At 41.3% G+C, this 21,420-nt stretch overlaps 1 protein-coding gene across 14 annotated transcripts in view; it reads left to right on the forward strand.

Annotated features, from left to right (window-relative positions):
• Positions 1-8,282: 8,282 nt before the first annotated feature.
• Positions 8,283-21,420, forward strand: part of LOC133409578 (ankyrin-3-like) — a 126,027-nt gene continuing 112,889 nt past the window's right edge. For all 14 annotated transcript variants that reach the window (XM_061689784.1, XM_061689792.1, XM_061689785.1 and 11 more), the window contains exons 1-2: positions 8,283-8,409; positions 8,511-9,134. In XM_061689784.1, the coding sequence (XP_061545768.1) occupies positions 9,051-9,134 (84 nt within the window). In that variant the 5' untranslated portion in view covers positions 8,283-8,409; positions 8,511-9,050. The remainder of the gene's footprint in view (positions 8,410-8,510; positions 9,135-21,420) is intronic.

Here is a 21,420-nt window from a genome sequence, read left to right on the forward strand (position 1 = left end):
GTATCTCAAGTGCATTCATTTGGATATGAAACTGACTGGGTGTCTTTCAGCAGTTCCTCAAAATTTGTGCCGTCCTCACCTGGCTTGAGTGATGCTAAGAAAACTGCTTAAATGCTGCTAAAAAATAAAATAAAAGTCCTCTGCCAGACAACTGCTGATGGGACAGTAGCACAAAAACCAAAACGTTGTTAAACAAGAGGAGGGCGCTTCCTTGTTAACCCTCTTCTGAAACGAAAATGGCTCCTCGGTCTTGTTCTCCATCCGATGACAATGCTGCATCTGACTTAATGGTGCAGTCAGGACAAGCAAATTTAATTTCTTGTGTATTCAAGTGATTTTTATGTCAAGCTATGATATGGCTGGTCCTACAGGAAGTTGTTCGATACATTCAGATGAGTTGTATCGTTGAGTCAATTTGCCAGCGGATGGTACTCAGAGCAAAGTGTAAGTAAATGTAATATTTGATTGTTTTTACTGACTTTAATGATCATGCATCTCACCTGCATCTCCCACAGCTAAGACACCCACGCTATCATGTCAAAGCCAAAAGGTAAGGAGAGATGCATTGGATTTTGTTGTATGCATAGATTATTTTTAGCTACTGAAAAACGGCACATACTTGATTGGTCGGTGAAGAAGTCAACGCGGGTTGAGAGGACAATTTTTGTGTTTGATGTGCCACATCAAGACAGTTTTGTAGTTTATGAATTGCTGCATCCATGAGTGAAACTGTTTTTGTCTTATGCACATTTTTTTATTTTTTTTATTACTCGCGTAAGTCTAAAAAGATGGTAATCCTTGTCAAAAACATACTTTCTGTCTATATTGTGTCAACTGTCGCAAAGAAATGCCAAATGAAAAGCAAAACACATTAATACTTTGATACTGAACTGAGCTCCCATAACTGACATCCAAAATATCGTTTGTTTACATATGTTTTTAACACATTCACTGCCATTGACGGCTTTAGAAGTCAAATATCCATGTTAACTGGGAACGCTGGCAGTGAATGAGTTAAAAGGCCCTACAGTTAATTTTCCTAAATCCCACCCCCAGTGCTTAATTGATTCTTGTAGCCAGTAAACTATCTACCCTCCCTAGTTAGTCTCCCACCTGTGTCATTTGTCTGACATTCGGTTCCTTCCGGTCACAACTTGTTCATCTTTCATCTTTCCACCTTTCTCTGCACTTGAGTTATTGCGCATTTTGCGCTGGAGTCTTGTCAGTATTATTTCACTCTGACTCACTGTACGGTACCGTACATATATCAAAGAGGAATGTAAAATCATGTCATCAAAAGTAAAAGTTTTACCCACTACCATTATAAAAAGTGAAACACTCACTTGAAATCCCCCCCCAAAAAAGAAGCCTTTTTTCCCAACCCTCTACAAGCTGATCATCAATTACTTCGCTGTCCGTAGTTAGTTTCTTCTTTTCAGCTTTATAATTTAGGGTGTTGGAATGAAATTATGATTTTTTACACTCTACTGTCTCATTTTTAAGTCTATTCATCATCTCCTTTTTATTCTACACACGTTGAAGCTTGTTGACTCCGAATGCCAGCGTGGGTGTTTCTGTGTGCTTTACCTCTGTCATGACTTTTTTTTCGTAAGTTGTCCCTGCACTCTGAAGTAGCAATTTGGAGAAATTAAAGTAATTATACATAGTTGCACTTTCCGTTCAAGGCAAGGGAGCTTTAAAAATGACCCTGAATCAGCAACAGTTTCTCAGTAAAATCATCAATATAGTTATATGGCTCTCCTGGTGAAAATAGGGTGTACATGTTAACGATGCAATGTGTCCCTCGAATATTAGGGCTGAGGTAAAAATGGAGCCCCTTCTTCCCCATAGCTCTTTATCAGTCAGGGAGCACCTGTCTGGACTTGACCTGGTTGCAGCACAAAGTTAGGGCTCTGTTGGAGCACCTGGAAGGATAGTGCTCAAAGTCACACTCTTCAAATTAAAGGTTTTCACCCATACGTGATGTGCATGCCTGGCAACACTAATGTGGGTAAATGGTATAGAAAATTGATGTATGAACAATGTGCATTGAACATATTTCTAAATATCATTTTCTTAAGTTTAAAAGGCCATTTTACTCCCATTTCTTCTCAAGAGATATTGTTGAGGCTTGGTTACAGTCACAATGAGGTGATAATTGCATTGTGGATACAGTGTGGAGTTTTCTGCACTTATCCACTCTATTCCAATATTGTTGAACAACTACAAATACCTTGCATTCTTTTTTTTTTTTGGGGGGTGGGGGTTGTTTCCAATTTGGCAGCATGGTGAGCAACTGGTTAGAGTGTCTGCCTCACAGTTCTGAAGTCCGGGGTTCAATCCCCGGCCCCGCCTGTGTGGAGTTTTCATGTTCTCCCTGTGCGTGGGTTTTCTCCGGGCACTCCGGTTTCCTCCCACATCCCAAAAACATGCATGAATTGGAGACTCTAAATTGCCCGTAGGTGTTAATGTGAGTGCGAATGGTTGTTTTTTTTATATGTACTCTGTGATTGGCCAGCAACCATTTCAGGGTGTACCCCGCCTCCTGCCCGATGATAGGCTCCAGCACTCCCGTGACCCTTGTGAGGATAAGCAGCTCAGAAAATGGATGGATGGATGTTTCCAATTTAATAGTATTGGGACGGAACTGTCTGAAATGGTAAATGGACTGCACTTAAACACATGTACACTTACTGTATACACATACATTACACACAACGGACAGATTTAAACAGCCAGAGAACAAGCTTGCATACAGCTGTAACAGCAATGATGGATAAGAAGGGGAATTTTTCAGTTTTAAAACAGCGAGCAATGTTCGAATGCAGCCTCACTTCACTAATTCATTTCTATCAAGAAGAGATGTGGATAATTCCACGTCGCTTCTGAATCCTCAGCCCCTTCGCTCTGCTTCTGTTTGCTAATCTTATGCCCAGTTGTTGGCAAAAGAAGGATGGAGTTTTTATTTGCATTATTTTAATTTTCCCGATAAGGATATTCCGCAATAGTTTCAGCAAAGCTCCTGAAGCCCAAGGCAACAGGTCAGCGTAAGGTTGTTGGGGTGTGTCGGCTATGAGCAAATTGTTAAATTGTTGATACTGTCAGTCATGCCTTCTGTCTCTTATTGGTTGTTTCTCCTCAGATGCGTTGGTTTTGTAAACGTTAAAGGTAAAAGAAGAGGGAGAGAAGGATGATTTTTTTTCACAGATCATTTTACAAATACGATTAGTTCATACCCGCAGTTTTAATAAATACGACAAAACAAATTTGTTGCTTCTCAAGTGAATAAAGTCAGCAATCAATAATATGGACAAAATGTATGCAGTCAAGTATGTGTGGTGTGTGTGCATGTAATTAATGCGTTTCACAATTATTTGCAGCAGTAAAGATTTAATGTTTACGCTGTAACAGTAGTAATAAGGTGCCTTAATAATAAAATGATTGGAAGACATACAAATAAAATTGGAAAAAAATGCAAAAATATCAATTTACAGTAACTAAGATTTTTTTTTACAAAATTCCTCTTTGGGTTGAAATAATATAATAAAAACCAAATAAATAGAAAGAACGATGGTTTCATTTGTTAAACATTTTACTAGTATGGAGAAAGCAAATATGAGTATAGTAATGTATGTATGGAGTACACATAGTATGTATTAATCCTGCGAGTGTGGGAATTTCGTTGACAGTTCTTTCTACATGCTTGACAAATAACACGAAATTCGCTTCCCACACCCAGCGCACATGCACAAACACATCCCACAATGTGAAATTCACTTCAAATACTGGGATTACTATAGGAGGGGTTATACAGCGCAGGGCAGTTTTGAGTGGTTTAGGTGCCTTGCCGTAGGGCACTTTGGCAATCCTCAGCGACCACCTGGATCTTAAGCCTTCCATGCTTTCAATACATACACACATTGCATGTTCTGGCTCTGTTTTACACTTTCACTGTTTTTAAGGTTCCTCCATGATCCTTCTAATCTCAACAGGTGCATGTGAAAAAGAAAATGGGAAAGTCTTTCAAGCACTTTCTTGAACATTGTGCCATTAAATATGTGTATTTATGGCAAGTAAAGTTTCAGTTCAGTCATTGATTGAACACACACCGGTAAATCTAAAATCCATTTTTGTGCACAATACCGTACAGGGGTCAAATTTGACCCGGATTAGCCTCAGTATACATAAACTTTGTACTAACTGTACACAAGAATGATATTTTTGTGTATTTTGGTTCATTTTATGAAGCATCAAAATTTCATGATGAAAGCGAGTGAGCCCTCCACCTCTGTGTACTGCACCGATAACTTTTATTTTCACCTCAACACAAGGATTTTACTGATAAAGTCCTTAAAATCCTTCTCGAAGGTTATTATCTCACAAGTGAATCATCCCAATGCTTTTCATGTAATTGAGGATTTTGCATTCTTATTATTTTTTAGGCGTCACGGTGGCCGACTGGTTAGAGCGTCTGCCTCATAGTTCTGAGGAGCGGGGTTCAATCCCCGGTCCCGCCTGTGTGGAGTTTGCATGTTCTTCCCGTGCCTGCGTGGGTTTTCTCCGGGCACTCCGGTTTCCTCCCACATCCCAAAAACATGCATTCATTGGAGACTCTAAATTCCCCGTAGGTGTGAATGTGAGTGCGAATGGTTGTTTGTTTGTATGTGCCCTGCGATTGGCTGGCTACCAGTTCAGGGTGTACCCCGCCTCCTGCTCGATGATAGCTGGGATAGGCTCCAGCACGCCCGCGACCGTAGTGAGGAGAAGCGGCTCAGAAAATGGATGGATTATTATTTTTTAAGATCATTGCAGATTGCTCATTCAAAAAGGTTATTGTTGTAATGATAACCTCACTTGCTCTTGATTCCTGATAAACACATTGGCCAATAGTCAGATGAAAGCCGCATCTGCCGTTTGCAGTGATGCTTGATGTATGATTCATGGGAAGATGCAGTGTTCATCATATGTGATGATTTGATTTCTGGTGAAACTGAATTCGTACCGGCCCACAACGGGAGGAAGATGCCACCCAGAGCTTTATGTCATGCCGTATCTGTCCTCGGCGCGCAGCATTGCTCGGAGAGGTTCGATCCACTGCCTGATAGATGTGAGAAGACATTTGGAGGCTGATGGCTTCAGTCACAGCCTGGTTGAAACTGACATTTCTTTGCAGCTGTGGCTGAGCTGCCTTCACGTTTCCTTAAAGATCAATGGACTTGTATTTATTTTCTATAATAATGACATCATAGGTTGCAAGGTGAATTTTGAGCAGTGTTGGTAAAACTAAATTATTATTATTATTTTTTAATTGCTTGTTTTCAAACAATTGGGTCTCTGGAGGGCCTACCCACCTGCCCAAGAATGAAATTAAGCTACAAGTAAATCTTTTATCTGCCTATTTATAATAATGTTTGTGGTAAGCCAGTCCTTCGGAATTTTGCTGAACTCTGCTGCAACAAAATGACAATTCATCATGCTTAATGTAAATTCTTCCGAGTGGCAAAAAAAAAAAAAAGCTGAAGCATTCCCTGATATCATCACAAGAGCGATCGAGAAAACAGGAGAAATGGCTTGAATGGCTGATTTACGGGAAGCCTTCTTTACCGCTATAGTTTGAATGCGTGAAGTCTTAGTTGAAAAGAAGATGCTACGTGAGGTAAACTGCTTGAAAAGGGAAACCCAATCGATAAGTTGATTCAAAAGAAGACATGGTGGAAGTTCAGACAAAGTTTTTGTGACCAATGAAAGTATAAAAATCAGATTTCATACTTTTGTATGTTAACCTTGGGGTCTTCTGAAAGCCAGGCAGTATATTCATCAGTCATCTTCCTCTCTCTGAACCTTTGTGTGGTGACTACTGAGAAAGCCACAAGCGGAAAATTAGGTTTCCGTGCATGACGCCACATGTCTGGGTTTGGGATGATCATAGTCACATTAATGGCAAACGCAGAGTCTGATCTCATGACATTGTCTGGTCCTCCCTGCAAGGACACCACTAATATAATATTTTTTTTTACTGTATTTAAATCCATCAATGTGTACGAATATTAGAAACAGCTGTCACCATGATGTCGTACAGTTAGAAGATCACAGTAGCCGAAGTGTTGATTATAGGCCTTGTCGTCTTCCAGTTTATAAATTATCCAGTGAGTGAATAATGCTAAAGTCTTTGCCCCAAATAACAGAAATAAACTCACACATGGCTAATGAACAGACCAACTAAGAGAGTGTAGGCCAGTTTTTGCTTGTTATTACTAAATAATCCCCATGTTTATAATAATAATGGGTATTTTAATCACTGTCTTATTGTGTACCCGAAACGTAAATGTAAGCATTCTTTTTTTAAGCGCTTTCCCTAATAATTTAACCACAATTTAGATGTGCCAGCATGAATGAGCAAGAGCTGTGCGTTTTGTTGTGAAAATCCAACATCCTCAACTAATATTATGATTCATCAACATTAATAAAAATGGCCACTGGGTGACGTTCGTGTTTATCAGTGAAATAAAATTTTAATACATGCGAAGAACAACGGCTTTTTGACAAAATTGGGGAAATTGAGGGATAACATCACAAGCTATAGTTATGATGGTTTTATGACAATGGTTCTCGAAGTTCTGACACCAAATACAACCTCCAAAAATACCAATAAAATGACCAACATTGAAAAATAAATAATAATAAATAAATGCAAATGTAGTTTAAAGTTAAATACAACTGAACTGTACTTAACAAATGTACTCCAACTGATTAAAAAGAAAGTTCCTGTCATGTCCAGTTTAAAGATTTAATTCAGTAATTCAATTGCGTACCACTAGATGGAGCCTGTGTACCACTTTTGCTATATGCACAGTACTACACTTTGAGAATTAGTGTCGCATACCATACAGTTGTTCCTGCTGCCTATTTACAGTATCTGTTTGGAAAGTATTTAATTTTTTTTTTTAAACATGATATACTATCAAATAACATTTTCCTGAGAACAAGCCAACTGCGCTATACTGCAATGAATAGAGCGCAACATATTTGTTTTGTGGTGTTTTCCAGTGTATGTGTGTGTGTTCCCGAATAAACAGCTCGCTGATGGAACTGCCACCAGGTCCCAGATCAATAACTTCTGGCACCGACCTAAAGCAACCGACCACACCCTCCGCATCCACCGTGTGTGCGGCCATGAACATTTGCACGCACCCAATGACGCGCAGGCTCGGCGGTCCCGCCGTTAATGGAGAAAGGAGGGGATGATGGAAGAAGATGACAGCGTTGACAGGTGTGTCATGTGACGACACGTGTCACTACATATGGCCAGTTAGCCTTTCACTGAGGTGAACGCTGTCAAGGTTGTCGAGTGTTTATTGCACATAAATCACCCTTTCAAATGGTTTCTTCCTCATGTGAAAGGTGATTCCGTACCTGTGATACATAGCGTCATTGTTAAATGGCAATACAGTGTGATGAAGTTATCAGTCATTTCAATCATGCAGCTACTTCACCAACTGCCATATTCAACAAATGAGAGGTATTTTTTGGTACCATGTTACAATAAATATACACTTATAAAGGGTTTTAGAGAGTTTATAAATTGGTAAGTAGTTGAACACTTTTGAAAGACTTAATTTAAATAAAGTCTTTATCTAGTCTATTCTAAACAAGTCGATTTTTTCAAATGTTTATTTTTTGGGGGGGGGGGGGGGGGCGGATTTGCTTGATTTCTCCTGATACCAGACAAGCTTCGAAACGTCACCCCCCCCGGCCAAACATTACCTTACATCAAGTTACACAGAAATAATAGAAACCCCCATTTACCTGTTTGTTGCAAACTCGCGACCCACTTTCATAGAAGTTGAGAACAATAAAGAACTTTTTTGTTAAAAATAGTCTCTGAAAACATTGATACTGCATATCATATTTTCAAATGTCATTTCCAATGAGTGTGCGCTGCTCCCAAGGGCATATGAAGGCTAAACTGCGCTGTGGCCGGAGAACAAGGAAGTAACATTTCTTGTCACTCTCCTAATATGTTTCAGGTGCACGCGTCTTTACTGAAAATCACAAAATCTATTTTTTACTAGCTGTCTGCGACCCAACTAAAATGGGTCCGCGACCCGCCAGTTGAGAATCACTGCATTAGAAGAAAGGACCTGTTGTTCAGATGGCGTTTTTAGCTGCCCTCCCCTTTGCTATGTCCCCCCCTCTGCCTCTTCTGTCACTCTATCACATTTGTTCCCTCACCCTTTTTCCCTTCTCTCCCCCGCTCTGATTTGTAGCGCTTTTATTTATTAATTTTTTCGATCCCATTCCCTTTGCTGGCTTTCTCCTCATTCCGAGCGTCTGCCTCATTAGCCACAGTATTCGCTTCACTGTTGGAGGCGCTTTCAAGGCGTGCTCTCCAGCCCACCTCCCTGGCCTGTGAGTAGCTCTTGTCTTTTACCATTGCAACCTTTGCCCCCTGTCTGTGTGTGAAAATCTCTTCTCTTCATCCACATCTCTATCCCGCTCTCTCTTTCCAGTAAGCTGATCTTGCGTGTTGGCAGAGTGTGGAGAGGAGTTCCTTTTCTGGAAGGACCCCCGCCACCTCGCCACTCTCCCCACCTTGAATACACACTCGCCTGTCAGAAATGTGGAAAGCCTCATTCCGTGTCACGCCTGCGAGAGAAGCGCATGGTAAAAAGGCAGGAGGGAGTGGATCTGTTTTTTTCCACCCTTCCCCGCCACTTTCTCCACTTTCCCTTTTGCATCCTTCTTTTTCTTTTCCTGAGCTTTTAGGGTACTCTCAGGTAGACACCCTTCCTTCATCAAATCTTCTCTCTCTCTTTTTTTCTCTGCCGCTCTATCTCTCAGCGTCTACCCCACCCTTGCCAGAGAGCGCCGCTAATTGCGAAGGCAGCCGAGTGGGAGTGGACCTTCGTGGAGAAAGAGGAGGAGGAGAGCATCATCTCCTCTCGATGACTGTGGCCATGGAGCTCCACTGACGATGAGCTCCCAAATGCTGGATTAAACAAGGCACAACAACAAAAAAGAAGGGACAAGAAGAAGAAGTGACTCTCAACATGAGTGAGGAGGCAAAGGAGAAGACGGCAGTGGGAGGAGGAGGAGGGGGAAAAGGGGCTCATCGCAAAAAGAAAGGCAAAAAGGTGAGTTTATTTTTCCTTTGAATGGAAAGTAAGCTTCAAACACATTCCTAACGATATTCGAGCACATGACAGGTGATGTTTCAGTTGCGCAATGGAGCCTGTCAGTCACCGGCGCTAACCCTTAAACTGCAACCGGTCGGTCCGGTTGTTTTCTCTCCTCAGGTGATTGGCTACATGAGCGGAGCTATGCAAAGTAGAGGGTAGGGGCAAGGGGGCTGGGTGGGGTCGTGTTAAAGTGAACAGGCATCTGTTGTACTGTCAAACTCCTCCACAGCTGTATGTATGTGCTTATGTAATACATTACCAGCCTGTTGGTTGGCTCCCGGCTTGTTATCAAGGCGTTTAAAACCCGAGCTGCAAAAACATGTTTTGACTGATGACTTGGAATGTTGAGGTGCGTGTGAGCCTGAACACACGTGTGTCTTCTTTTTTCACTTAACACAAACCCAGTGTGTCTTCTTTCAGAATAAACAAACCTAAAAAGCGCACCTATCGTGCCGTGTCTCCTTTCTCTTTATGCGCGTCTGGCTGTAAAATACACACCAGGACTATGTTTCCGTCTCAGACGGGATGAGGCTTAGAGCTTTATTTGGGGTTGGCCCTTGAGATGCAGGATTTATGAGACAGGAGGCAAAGACCAGAACGGAGCGCGCTGTTACACAAGATTGCCGCCATACATTTTAACAAGGTTGGAATGGGTGTTGTTGTTGAGAAGTGGCACATTATTTTCTTTGGTTTGCAATTAAATTCATAGGCGCCCTGGTATCGGTCACCCCTCTCGTGGTGCAAAAACGTTCTGAATGATAACGCTGGTGGCCCGGAATTCCACCAAAACAAGCGTCATCAAGGATCATTTGAACATTAAACTTGATCATTAACAGGCAGAATAATGTAATTAGCATAACGTTGTGGTGATACACAAAAAGGTATTTAAATTAATGTGGTGCCTTGCGATATGATTTCAATTCATTCCGTGATCATGCTCATCGTTCCCCCTTGAAAATCAACGGAAATGCAATTAATCTGTTCTAGCCCCCCGCCCCCCCAAAAAGAACAGAAATTATTTTTTAAAATAATAAAAATATCACTCTACGATATTGTACTTTAAAAGCATACAGTAATAACATAAATAAGCAGAATGTAGATAATTAAACAATTTGAGGCTGTTTGTGTCTTGTGATTTAATGATTCGATTCTTTGTGCTGCTCCTTCTGGTGTGCTTGCCTTGGCCACAGAGAGGCAGTATAATGCAGACACAAATGAAGGAAAATAGTACTTCTACTGATACTTTAAGTCACTCAATAAGATGCTGTAATATTAGTTAATTTTATTAAGAAAAAACGCCTGTGAGTATTGCTATAATATCTGTCTACATGTGCTGTTCTAACATTTGTGTTCAAATTTGTGTGAGACAGTAAACTTCAGCGAGGAGTGGCACAAAACAGCTTGAAGCCTCTTTTTTAAGGAAATGTTCAATATTTGCCAAAGTACTGCTTATTTTGAAGTAAGTTGAGTTGAGTTCACGGCCACCATGCAACGATCGTATCTCAAACAAGTCAAAGCAAAAAAAATAAATAATAATTAAAAAAAAAATAAAAAATCGGCCAAACAACAGCTCATAAGTCTGGTCACTCGTATGTCAAGGCCACTGTATTGGAATAGTCCAACGGAAACTGGACTTTCCGATGCATGTAAACACGTTCGTCCAACTTGAATGTAGCATAGATGGACAAAAGCACCTGTGTAATTCACCTAGATTTTTTGAATTCATTAACAATTAAAGAGACTTGGTGGGACACATTGTGGTTGTTAGAGAAAAATGAAATAATAATGAAAGGTGATTGGATGAAGGTTGTCAGCCAAGTACTCCTCTGTCTCTGTTTTTCCATCCAATAATCGCATAAAGCCTTCAGTGATGTTCTTTCTTCGTCTTTAAGATTTTGTGTCCAGTTCTGATAAAACTGCTGCTAAGGGAACATTAAGGGGTACACCATTAGATGCTAGTCTGGCTACCGCTCATTTTTTGCCCTATCAATGTGGAAGATATGCAAAATTAAATTCAATGTACGCATGAAAGAAAAATATTTCTACAAATCTTTTAAACATTTCCCAGCATTGTCTTAATCTCCCAGTGGATAGTTGCATTGCAGGTTGGTTTAAATGAACCAATAGGATTATCGCTAAGGCCCAAAGTTCCCTACAGACGTATCTTCTTCCTCAGCAAGCCCATGGTCTGTTATCTCCCTCACGCAGACTCCACTCTGCCGCCACAAAGCACGGAACAGCTCTGAAAATCATGCATATTGATGTTTTTCCTGGTTAGATTCTGTTTGTTGGTTGTTTGTCGTCAGGTCACCGTGTGCGCATGTGCGTATGCAACATCATAACTATGCCAGATGTGTTCATGATTGTAACCATGGCAACTAGGCTCCCTTTGGAGCGAAAGATGTCGAGGGTGAGCGAACGGAAGAGGGAGTGGAATTAAAGAGAGAGCGAGATGAGGAAGCGGAGGCTGGGCTGGTTGAACTTGTTGGCCAGAAGAGAAATACTACATTTTTCATGAAGCAGACGTTCTGATGGACCTGGTAGATCGAACATCCGATTTAATGTCTGTCTGTCTGTCCAACGTGACGCGGTAGTGCTGTAGAATAATTTAAAAAAAACAAAACGGACACAGTCATTTGCATTTTTAAGCAAGTGTCAGTGCTCCTACTTGGGATCCATTTTATATTTCTCCTGACAACAAATCACGATCATGCAGTTAATCTGGAGCCTATCCCAGTTGACTTTTGAGAGAGGCCAGAGACACACTGGACTGGTCCCCAGCCAATTGCATGCCACGTAATAAACAAACAACCATTCACACTCACATTCACACCTGAGGACAATTTAGAGTGCGTTTCAAACTCAAGATCTTTGGTGTTTCAAACTCAGATCTGGCCCGCCATATCACTTTTTGTGATCCACTAAAACAAATCCAGTGTCTACGTCGTGTCTCTTGCTAAATGGATTGGTTCATTTCATTTTAGAATAAAATCTTTACCAAACCTGAACCCCCCCACCCTTTTTTTTATAGCTATTGCAAAAATGTTTTCTTCCCAAATCCCTCCTTAGCATAAAGCATGTTTTTCTTTCTCAGAATAAGTCACACGTGTGCACACAGCATTAAAGTCTAAAATAAATGTGATTTTTCTAATGCCAAAATCATAACCATAACATAAAGTGGAGGAAGCAAAGACTGTGTTCAAAAATACATTGAGTTTAGTTGCAAGTAGTTGCGCAACCGCTACATCGATGCTTCAATAGTCAATATCAGCTGCTGAGGAGGTGAACTTAAGGTTGTTAGGAGGAGATGCTGAAAACAGCAGTTCCCTGTTCACACAGTCCTGCAAAACAACAGATTGGCAATTTTGTAAACAAACGTGCTTGCCTCCCAGATCTTAGATGGAATGTTTTTGTGGTTGGTGTTTATTGTCATTTTAGCTACTCTGGACACTTGCGTTTACATGTCTCGGCTTTTAGCCTTTTTAAAAAAATTTTTTTTATAGTATTTACACAGCAACTAGTTTCCTTTTTCACTTTCAACTTAATTGAAATTTTTCATCGGCTTGCATAACGGTGTGTATGTATTAAAAAAAACCCAAACAAAAAACACCTCCCACTTTGAGCTGGGTTGTCAAATTCAAAAGTAAAATTGGAGAAAACGGCCTTTAAAATTTACTCTCTAGAATGTATTTTCCTCAATACATTTTCTGGTCCAAGTAGATTCTGGATCACTTTAAAGGGCTCCATGGCGGTTCTGTCAGAATAACGTCTGACAATTCAGCACACGAGTAGAACGAAGGTGTCTTCCTCGTAACATTTGTCCACTACTAGTGCTACTTTTGGCCCACTAGTAAGTTGTTAAGATGGATATCAAGGATATCGACGCAGCTTAAGCATTGATTTGTTATTCTTGATTCAAAGTCCTTGATGTGAGCATTTATTTGATACCAAGGATATTGAATCAAGAATATTGAATAATTCACTAGTAGCATTAGTAACAAGCAAACAGTTTTGCCTCACTTGTAATCTGTAGTTGTCCCACAAGTATACCAAAGTTGACCTAATATGGTGCAGGAATGTCATACATTAGTGCAAAGGAGTAGTGAAAAAAATATTACTAGTAGACACCGCAGTTCGACTGGTGCGCTGAATTGTCTTACTAGTAAGGACAAATAGCTTACTAGTACATGGACCTAAGCTGGTTATCAAGGATATCGACTAAATGCTCAAACGGCTTTCCATAGTCTCGTCCATTTAGTTAAGTCTTGGAGTCACTTTGCTGCTATTTTGTTGATCAAGCACGGTCTTCCAGCCAAAGCTGGTGTTGCATTTTTCGATCTCTCCCTCACTTTCTGTCTCTGGTCTTGTCTTGCGTCTAACGAGACGGTCTGGGTCATCTCTCATCATGAGAAGCATAGCTGCTGGAAAGAAGCTGTTGTGTGACTGTGTCTTCAAAGAGGGATGACACATGACGCATGCCCCCCAGTTCAACAGCAAAGCAAAAGTGCCGGTGTTTGTGTGTTTTTGTGTGCACGCTCTGTTTTGATTTTCACATTAGGCTTAATGGACTTAGATCACATTCTTAAGAGGGTTGGATTGTGCATTATCGGCAATCGCAAGAGGCTTTATGGCGATATTATGTTTGCTCAGTAGTCAGATGCGTTTAATGTGCAGTTATGTTTGTGTTGTAGTTCCGTACTGTATGTTACACAAGCTGGAAATTGGGACTAGGTTGTGCCAAAGTGCACATCCATGTGATTTCTTACATAAAGACGCACATGTTCTCGATCAGGTTGTGTGCGGAGGTGTGAGCGAGTGCACGTGTGGGCTTCCCCCTCATCCCAGTAGCGCTATAAATGAATGCATGCATGTGTAGGTGGGTTATTCCTGCCCTTGCCTTATGGATCCTGCAGGGAGATTGAGGCAGGCCTGGGGAGAGAACACGGGGGTCAGCCTGGTGGAGCTCCACCACTCTCTCGGGGATACGAGTGACAAGTGGATGAAAACTGTGATGAGGAATAGATTGGGAAGATGGTTGTTAAGAGGAAGACTTTATAGTAGTTGCATTCATTTGTTATCACTGTTGAGGTTGTGTGTAATGGCTACGGTGGAGTAAACATACTAATACCTCAATTTGGGTTGGTTCATTGGCCTTTTGTAAGAAGTCTGGTTCGCCACAGTAATCTCATTTTAGCCAATTAATATAGTTATAATATAGTTACTGTACTCCTTTTTTTTTTTTTAGCCACTCAATCAATGTTTTTATACCGTCTCATCTAAATTAGTATAGATTGTACCTTTTCAGGGACCAAAGCAACCATTCAGATCCAAACTGACACACGAGAGTGAAGAGTGTCCAGCTAATCAACAAAAGAGACTCTCCTCCACTCTTTCCATCCAGCACTCTCCAAATCTCGCTGCTCGGCCCGCCTTGCAATCACCAAGCACACTTTTTTCTTTTTCTTTTTTTTTATGTTCTCTTTGCAAGAATAAATCGATAACACGGCGAGCTCAGCACTATTTAAATGGCTTTCTCTCCCCGTGTACGAGATGGTGTTCGCAGCTATAGGCCTCTGTCCATGTAAAACCCCGTCGGGCCTCAGCCGGCAAGTGTAACTTTCATGACATTTCGAAGCACACCTTTTTAATCAGTTCTCAACAGTCGCCCCCATTCTAGTTCATTTCAGCGGTTTTTGATGGGTTTCTTTCACCCCCAAACTCACGGACCTTGCTTTGGGCAGAACAGAAATTCCCCAAACTGTTCCCACAAAGTTGTTATTCTCCTTGCTAGGAAGGAATTAAGACTCCTAGGCAAACATTAATTGATTGATTTAAAGAATCTATTAAGAGGTATGTCCCCAAGACTTTTGGCCATATCTTGCATAGCTGCAAAGAGAGGAACATATTCAAGTATTTTCCTGTATGCACTTGCCTGATTATTTTCTGTGCAAGCATCTGCTACTGCCTCATTATGGCAGCCTCTTCCGCTTCCCTCTCTTCCCCTCGTGTTGTGTTTATTCCATTCCTTTTATTCCTCTCCTCATTTCAAAGACTCCACAGTGTGAGGCAGAAAGAGGGGAGGGGAGGTACAAGAACTAGAGTTGCACTGTTGGATTTGTTTAAAAAAAAAAAAAAAAAAAATCTCAAGAATTTGGGATCCTCTTTGAGCTTCCGCTGGATCGGCATTGCCATGGCAACTGCTAAACGCGAGCAAGCGGGACCAAAAAAAAAGAGCATTTTATTAGCTGCCTAAAGAAAGCGGTTTATGGCCGGTGTTTGTCTGTCGACCTCGTTGTGACTGTAGCGACTCTATTTATGGCAGCTCTTATAAAAACACTTCAATTTATTTGGTGGCGTTCTCGCCTGACTTCAGTTCCCGTTCCGTGATGTTGTGAATGTGAGTGGGAATGGTCGGCTGTCTCTATGTGAGATTGACTTGGCGACCAGTCCAGGTTGTCGTCTGCCTGTTGGTCCAAAGTCAGCTCGGACACACTCCAGCTTCCCGCGAGCCCAATTAGGACAATGGCTGGATGGTATTTCCCATGGAGATTAATGGGAATATTTGGTCATTTACAGAAATTAAGTGAACCCTGAATTCACTTAGTTACAATTTTCTATAACGCTCTAAGATGCCACATGAAGGCCCTGAAAGTAGGAATTGGTGCCAAGGAAGTATCTTGACGTGATACATTTCAAATGAGAGAGAATTATTGTTTTATGTCAGGGAGGAGCTAACTTTAGCCTGGGTTGTTAGTGGAAGCTACGGAGAGTCTTCACTGCATATACATGTGTACTTAAAAAAATAATTAAATAAATCAAAGCATCTGTAAGCCATTTTGTTTTAAGGGTAATGTAAAATGAGTTTGAAAAGATATTAAGGTGTTTTGGGATTATCATTTTTTCCTGTCTAACCCAGTAACATGGTCAAATAGAAACATCTTTAGGCTGGGTGTCAATGACTCACACTGTTTTGCTATTCACAGCAGGGCTCTGTCCCTATCGCCCTATATTTACTGTAAACCGAAAAGTCTCCAGATCATAGAAAGTTTCTAGAAATTTATGACAGTTGCAACAGTCGTATTTTGTAGGGCGATAAGATAAATGCTGGAGGTTTAGGGATGCTTTGACTTGTGCCCTGAGGCAACGTCACCCTGCGGATGAAGGGGTGAGTGACATTAAAAACTAGGAAGGCAGATGAGAAGCTGTGCGAATAGAGTTTGGGTTATAGGCAGGAAAATGGCAACCCGCAAGGATAGCAATGTGCAGCAGATCACAGCAGGGATCGGGAGATGTTAAGCAAGCGCAACGAGGATGGGATGCGACGGGTGAAGATGAGAACGTGTTCAAGCCAAACATAACGGAAACTCCGCAGTCCCTGATGTGGCTTTTCACAATGTTACGTAATTTTGTGAGATCACAGTCCTCCCTGCTGTAATCATCCTGCCGCCTTATTTAAGATTTCGAGGAACACAAGTTTTCACCTCATTTCAATTTCCCCTGCTTTTCTTTGCTCTCAGTGATGCGGAGTGGAGACAAACTTGATGATGATGAAGATAGGAATTCTTGTGCTTTGGCTTTTTTTTTAGACTCCATTTCCTGGCAGCTGGTTTGTATGATGGTGCCACCGTTGACTATTAATTGTCAGACACCGCCCGCTCTCTTTTTTCCATCACATCCAACCGTTCTTCACGCCATTGATTTTAATGAGTGGCCCCAGCTTTTCCTCGGGCTCAGACTCACCCGGCGACACAAATCTAAAGCTGTTATTGCTGTTCAGCTCCATTTATGACGTTCTGTTGTTTATGTTCAAACAGCTGATGTAATGAGCCAATAAATTAAAAAGTTGCAGGCCTCGATCAAATCGGTTTCTCAAACTTCTGTCCATGTGTCGAACGAGACCAGCTCCAACACGGTTATTAAATGCGAACGAACCTCAAATTTCAACCGCACAAGTCGCTCAATTTGAAAATTTAGGACGATTATGCCGCAAAAGTCGCACAAAACCTTTGAACCATTATCATGTGACATCATATTCACATATTTTCACATTTTTTTTTTAGCTTTCTGAAACAGCCAAAGAGGCCGCCGAAGCACCTTTTAAATAAGAAAGTAGTACATAAATTGGTCACAAGGAAGTCTTTGTCGCATGTGCATGTACACACACACACACGTCTGGTGAATTAATTTATTTAAATCAAATCCTCTGTTAAGCCGTTTAATTTTAAATGCAATGTAAGAGGAGTTTGAAATGATATCAAAGTGTTTTAGGACCATAGGTTTTGGTTAAGGTTAAGGTTAAACTATTTATAGACACTATAGCCAATTATAAACATTTTGGGGGGTGTAAATTACTCTGTATTTTTTATTTATTTATTTATTTTTGCTATTCGCAGCAGGGCTTGGGCGCTATCCCCGGTAACAATAATTACGGTAACTTTGTTTTGTTTTTATTTGTGGATTTTATTAAGATTTTGAGGCTGATCACAAGGCGCTAGCTAGTCACGGACTGACTTGTCGCTATGTATGTATGTATGTATTCATGTAACAATGCTTATTTTTACACTTGTATGACCTTTAAGAATCTTCATGATACTTGAAACACTGTACTGTTTCTAAATGTTTTATAATGGCACCTCTTTGACCCAAGAACAGATTCATTCAATGTCAATTGCTTCCTCTTGGGAAGTTTTACAATTAATGTATCATGAATATTTGCTGGGAAGCGTAGCACAGCCCTCGCCAAAAAACTGCATCAAAAATGCAGTCTGATACATACAATTACAAGCAGTGATTCCAGTTATACTGTAAACCAGGGTTGTTTTGACTCTAGCAAGTATTCTTTTCAAAAGCTACAATTTGAGTTGCTGTGTTTGAACTGACATCAACAAGGTGACGTGGCAAAGTAGCATGGCTCCAGGCTCACGGGTGTCTGCACCGGCTACCGTTGTCATACATAAGTGTTTGTGTGTGTGTGTTCTGTAGAATAGCCTGCGTGCGTGAAGCGGGTGCGTTTTTGGTTTTGCGAGAACAGTCGCACGATGTGACAACCTCCAGCTGTGAGGGTGTGAGGCTGCTAATGAGATGGCCTCTGGACGTGCATGCGTGTTTGTGTACGTGTAGTTCACGGAAAGACAGTGGGCCGCATCCGAGAGGTTGTTCCCGAATCAGCAGAAGCATGAGCAGAGTAAGCGTCTTCTTGAGCCTTTAACTGAGCTCCCATTAAATATGTAAGGATGATGAGCTGGTAAAAAGGGTGAATATGGGAAAAGGATATTCAGAAAGAATGAATGCGGGGTTGGGGGCGGGGGAGTGGGAAGATGACTAGGGAAGGTTAGATGGAGAAAAAGAGTGACCAGTGTTAAGGGTGAGCAAAGTTATAGCTAACAAGAAAGGATGAGGAGCGAGAATAGTGTAATAGTGGGTAGAGGAGGGATGACGAGAAGAGAGAAGAATGAGTTGGGAGGATGGATGGATGAAAGGAAGGGGAAGTAGGGAGGACGAAGGGCGTGTATATTGGCTGGATGAGAAGGACATAAAGAAACCTTTTGAATTGAATGTGACACTTGACACACACTTGAAGGTAAGCTGAAGGAACAAAGAAAGAAAGAAAGAAAGAATCCGGAGTGGAATAAGAATGAAACAGATTAATTCATCAATTGTCATTCATCTCAGGGGGCCGCCATGTTTGGCAATATCGCCCGCTGCTGTCGACCGAAATTAATGTCACATCTGCTCTCCCGCTTGCGTTGCGAAGGTCACGTGACTAAATCCGGAAAACATCCCGTGTCTCATACACTGTGTATCAAACCCTCATGTCATCACCCCGCAGTTATGCTAGTTATCGCAGCATACATGGGGAGTCCGCCAGTGTTTTCCAGGTTTCATTCTTATTCCACAACAGCAATATCAATCCGAATACTGTGTTTGGACCAGTGGTGGCACATACAATGTATTCTTGCAAAAACATTTGGGGGTTTAGTTCCCCTTGAAGGAAGGAAGCATAGCCAAGGAGGAGATAGGAGAGGAAGGATGCAGTTGTGATGAATGGGGAGGAATGATACACAAAGAGGAAGTGTTAGAGGGGAAAGAACAACAGGAAAAAGGGATGGGTGGTATGAATAGAGTGCAAGGAAAAATGAGTGGGAAGGAAGGATGAGTACAGAGGAAGGATGTGGTTATGATGGTGGGATGCGGATGAGTGATTGCAGAGCTGAGGTGTCCAGGAAGTGGCCTCGGAGAGGCACAGCGGAGTCTTCCCTCTGTGGAGTCATGAATAAATCACTGGTGAGATCTCGAGAGGAATGTCGTCTTAGTTGCGACGCGTCCCAGATGGCCGAGTTCACCCAGAGAGAGGACTTGCCAAGTTGTAATTCCCCAGCTGAGGACACTTCCCCATTGGACTCATCCATTATTATCCAAACACAAGCGTCACATCTCCTGATGATGACCTACCATCAAGTGCTTACGAGAAGAAACATATTTACAATGGTACCTCGGCTTAGAAATTGAACTCGTTCGTATCTCAAATCAACTTTCCCCATTGAAATCAATGGAAATGCCATTGATCCATTTCAGCTCACTCCAAAACACCCCCACATTTTTGTAACATGATTTTTGATGACAAAAACAGCCATGTGTAGTATTAGAACTGTATAAAAACATACAGTAATACCATAATTAAATATAATGTGAAGTATGAAACACTTTTTGCAAGATTTTTTTTATTCAATTCACAAATACACGATACATGCAGTTTTTGATGATGAAACATGAAAAAGCCCGTGTGGCTGCAATAATATTAGTCGTTTTTTTGCAGAGCACAGAGAATATCATTAGCCTCGTAGCATGATTGCCCTAGACATTGTTAACCACTGTCACACTATTAATAGAAAAATACCAATGGCACCCATGGTTAGAATAAAGTAAACTTGTAAATCCAATCAAGGTGCCACTGTAAAAGGAAAATATCAACAGGGAGGCCGAGTGATGACTAATTGATTGTAGAAAGCATGTTGCACGTATGTGTATCATTAAAAGACTGCACTCGCGCAGGAAGTTGTTACGTAAAAAGCGAGTGGGTGGACGAAGATGAGGAAAAATGTTGACAGATTCGCTTAAATGATGGAGTCGTGTCGGCGCTCACGCACCCGTGGAGACAGTAATGGAATTGCGAGGGAACAAAGGGAAAACCATTTCCTCCCAAAGCGTCATTAAAAGAATGGAGACAATCTCCTTCTCTCCGTGGCCGAGACGCAGAGCGATTGAGTGGTTCTGGTCCACCTGTCTTCCACAGTTCTGATTTATTGTTCACCCGCGTGTCTCTCGCTCACTCTCTTGTGGTTCTTCTATGCGAGATGCATGTAAGCTTCTAATTAACAGCATGGAGAATAATGTAAACAAGTTATGCAGGACTAAGCCTCAGACCTCTTGAGCTCTTTCAAATATAATAAATAGATGTGTGGCTCAGGATGTCCATGATAGTTGAACCAAACACACATACAGTAAAACCTCTAAAGTAAAAGGTGTTACAGTTGGGAGTCGCATACAAATTATGAAATGAAATTATATGCATCCATAGCCACAATATATATTATTTTCTAATTATGTACAAAATCATACTAAATTCTCGTTAGAAGAAAAATGGCTCCCTCATTCACAAAAAAAAAAAATCCCTGAAAATGCAATCTTCCAGTCGATGTACATTAGGGGAGAATCATTGATTGATTTTTTTTTTTCTTAGCAGTGTAGAATATGAATTGCTCTATTTGCAAACAGGTGGGCCACCAACGTTTCTGACTCACCAATTCTTCCAACTATAAATGTTAAGGTTAAACTTTAGAGCGTTGCTTACTTTTTCTTCAGGAATAAGTTGCAGAATTGAATGCATTTCAGTTTTAAATCACCAAATCACCTCTTCACCTTCCATGATGAGGGCGCATCACCATTACGAACATTCGAAAAAAGTTATCTGAAGCATCCTCATGAAAGCCCCGCATGAGGCTCTCCCGCCAGCCAACGAGCATTTCTGAGAAGTCGTCGTCTCCTAAGTGAAAGTGGCAGCTAATTGTCTGTTTAGCCAGCATGGTCACAGTCAGAAGCGGATGAAAACAGTATTAGTATTGACCCCACGCCGCCGGGTGGCCGTGTAATCCTCCGGGAGTCGCGCTACAAGCGATGCGAGTGCACTCGCGGGCCAGTGAGGAGGACGTGACTTGTGATCCACTCGTGAAATTAACACCTA

Source organism: Phycodurus eques, chromosome 11 (genome assembly GCF_024500275.1).
Source record: "Phycodurus eques isolate BA_2022a chromosome 11, UOR_Pequ_1.1, whole genome shotgun sequence".
NCBI classification, from domain to species: Eukaryota; Metazoa; Chordata; class Actinopteri; order Syngnathiformes; family Syngnathidae; genus Phycodurus; species Phycodurus eques.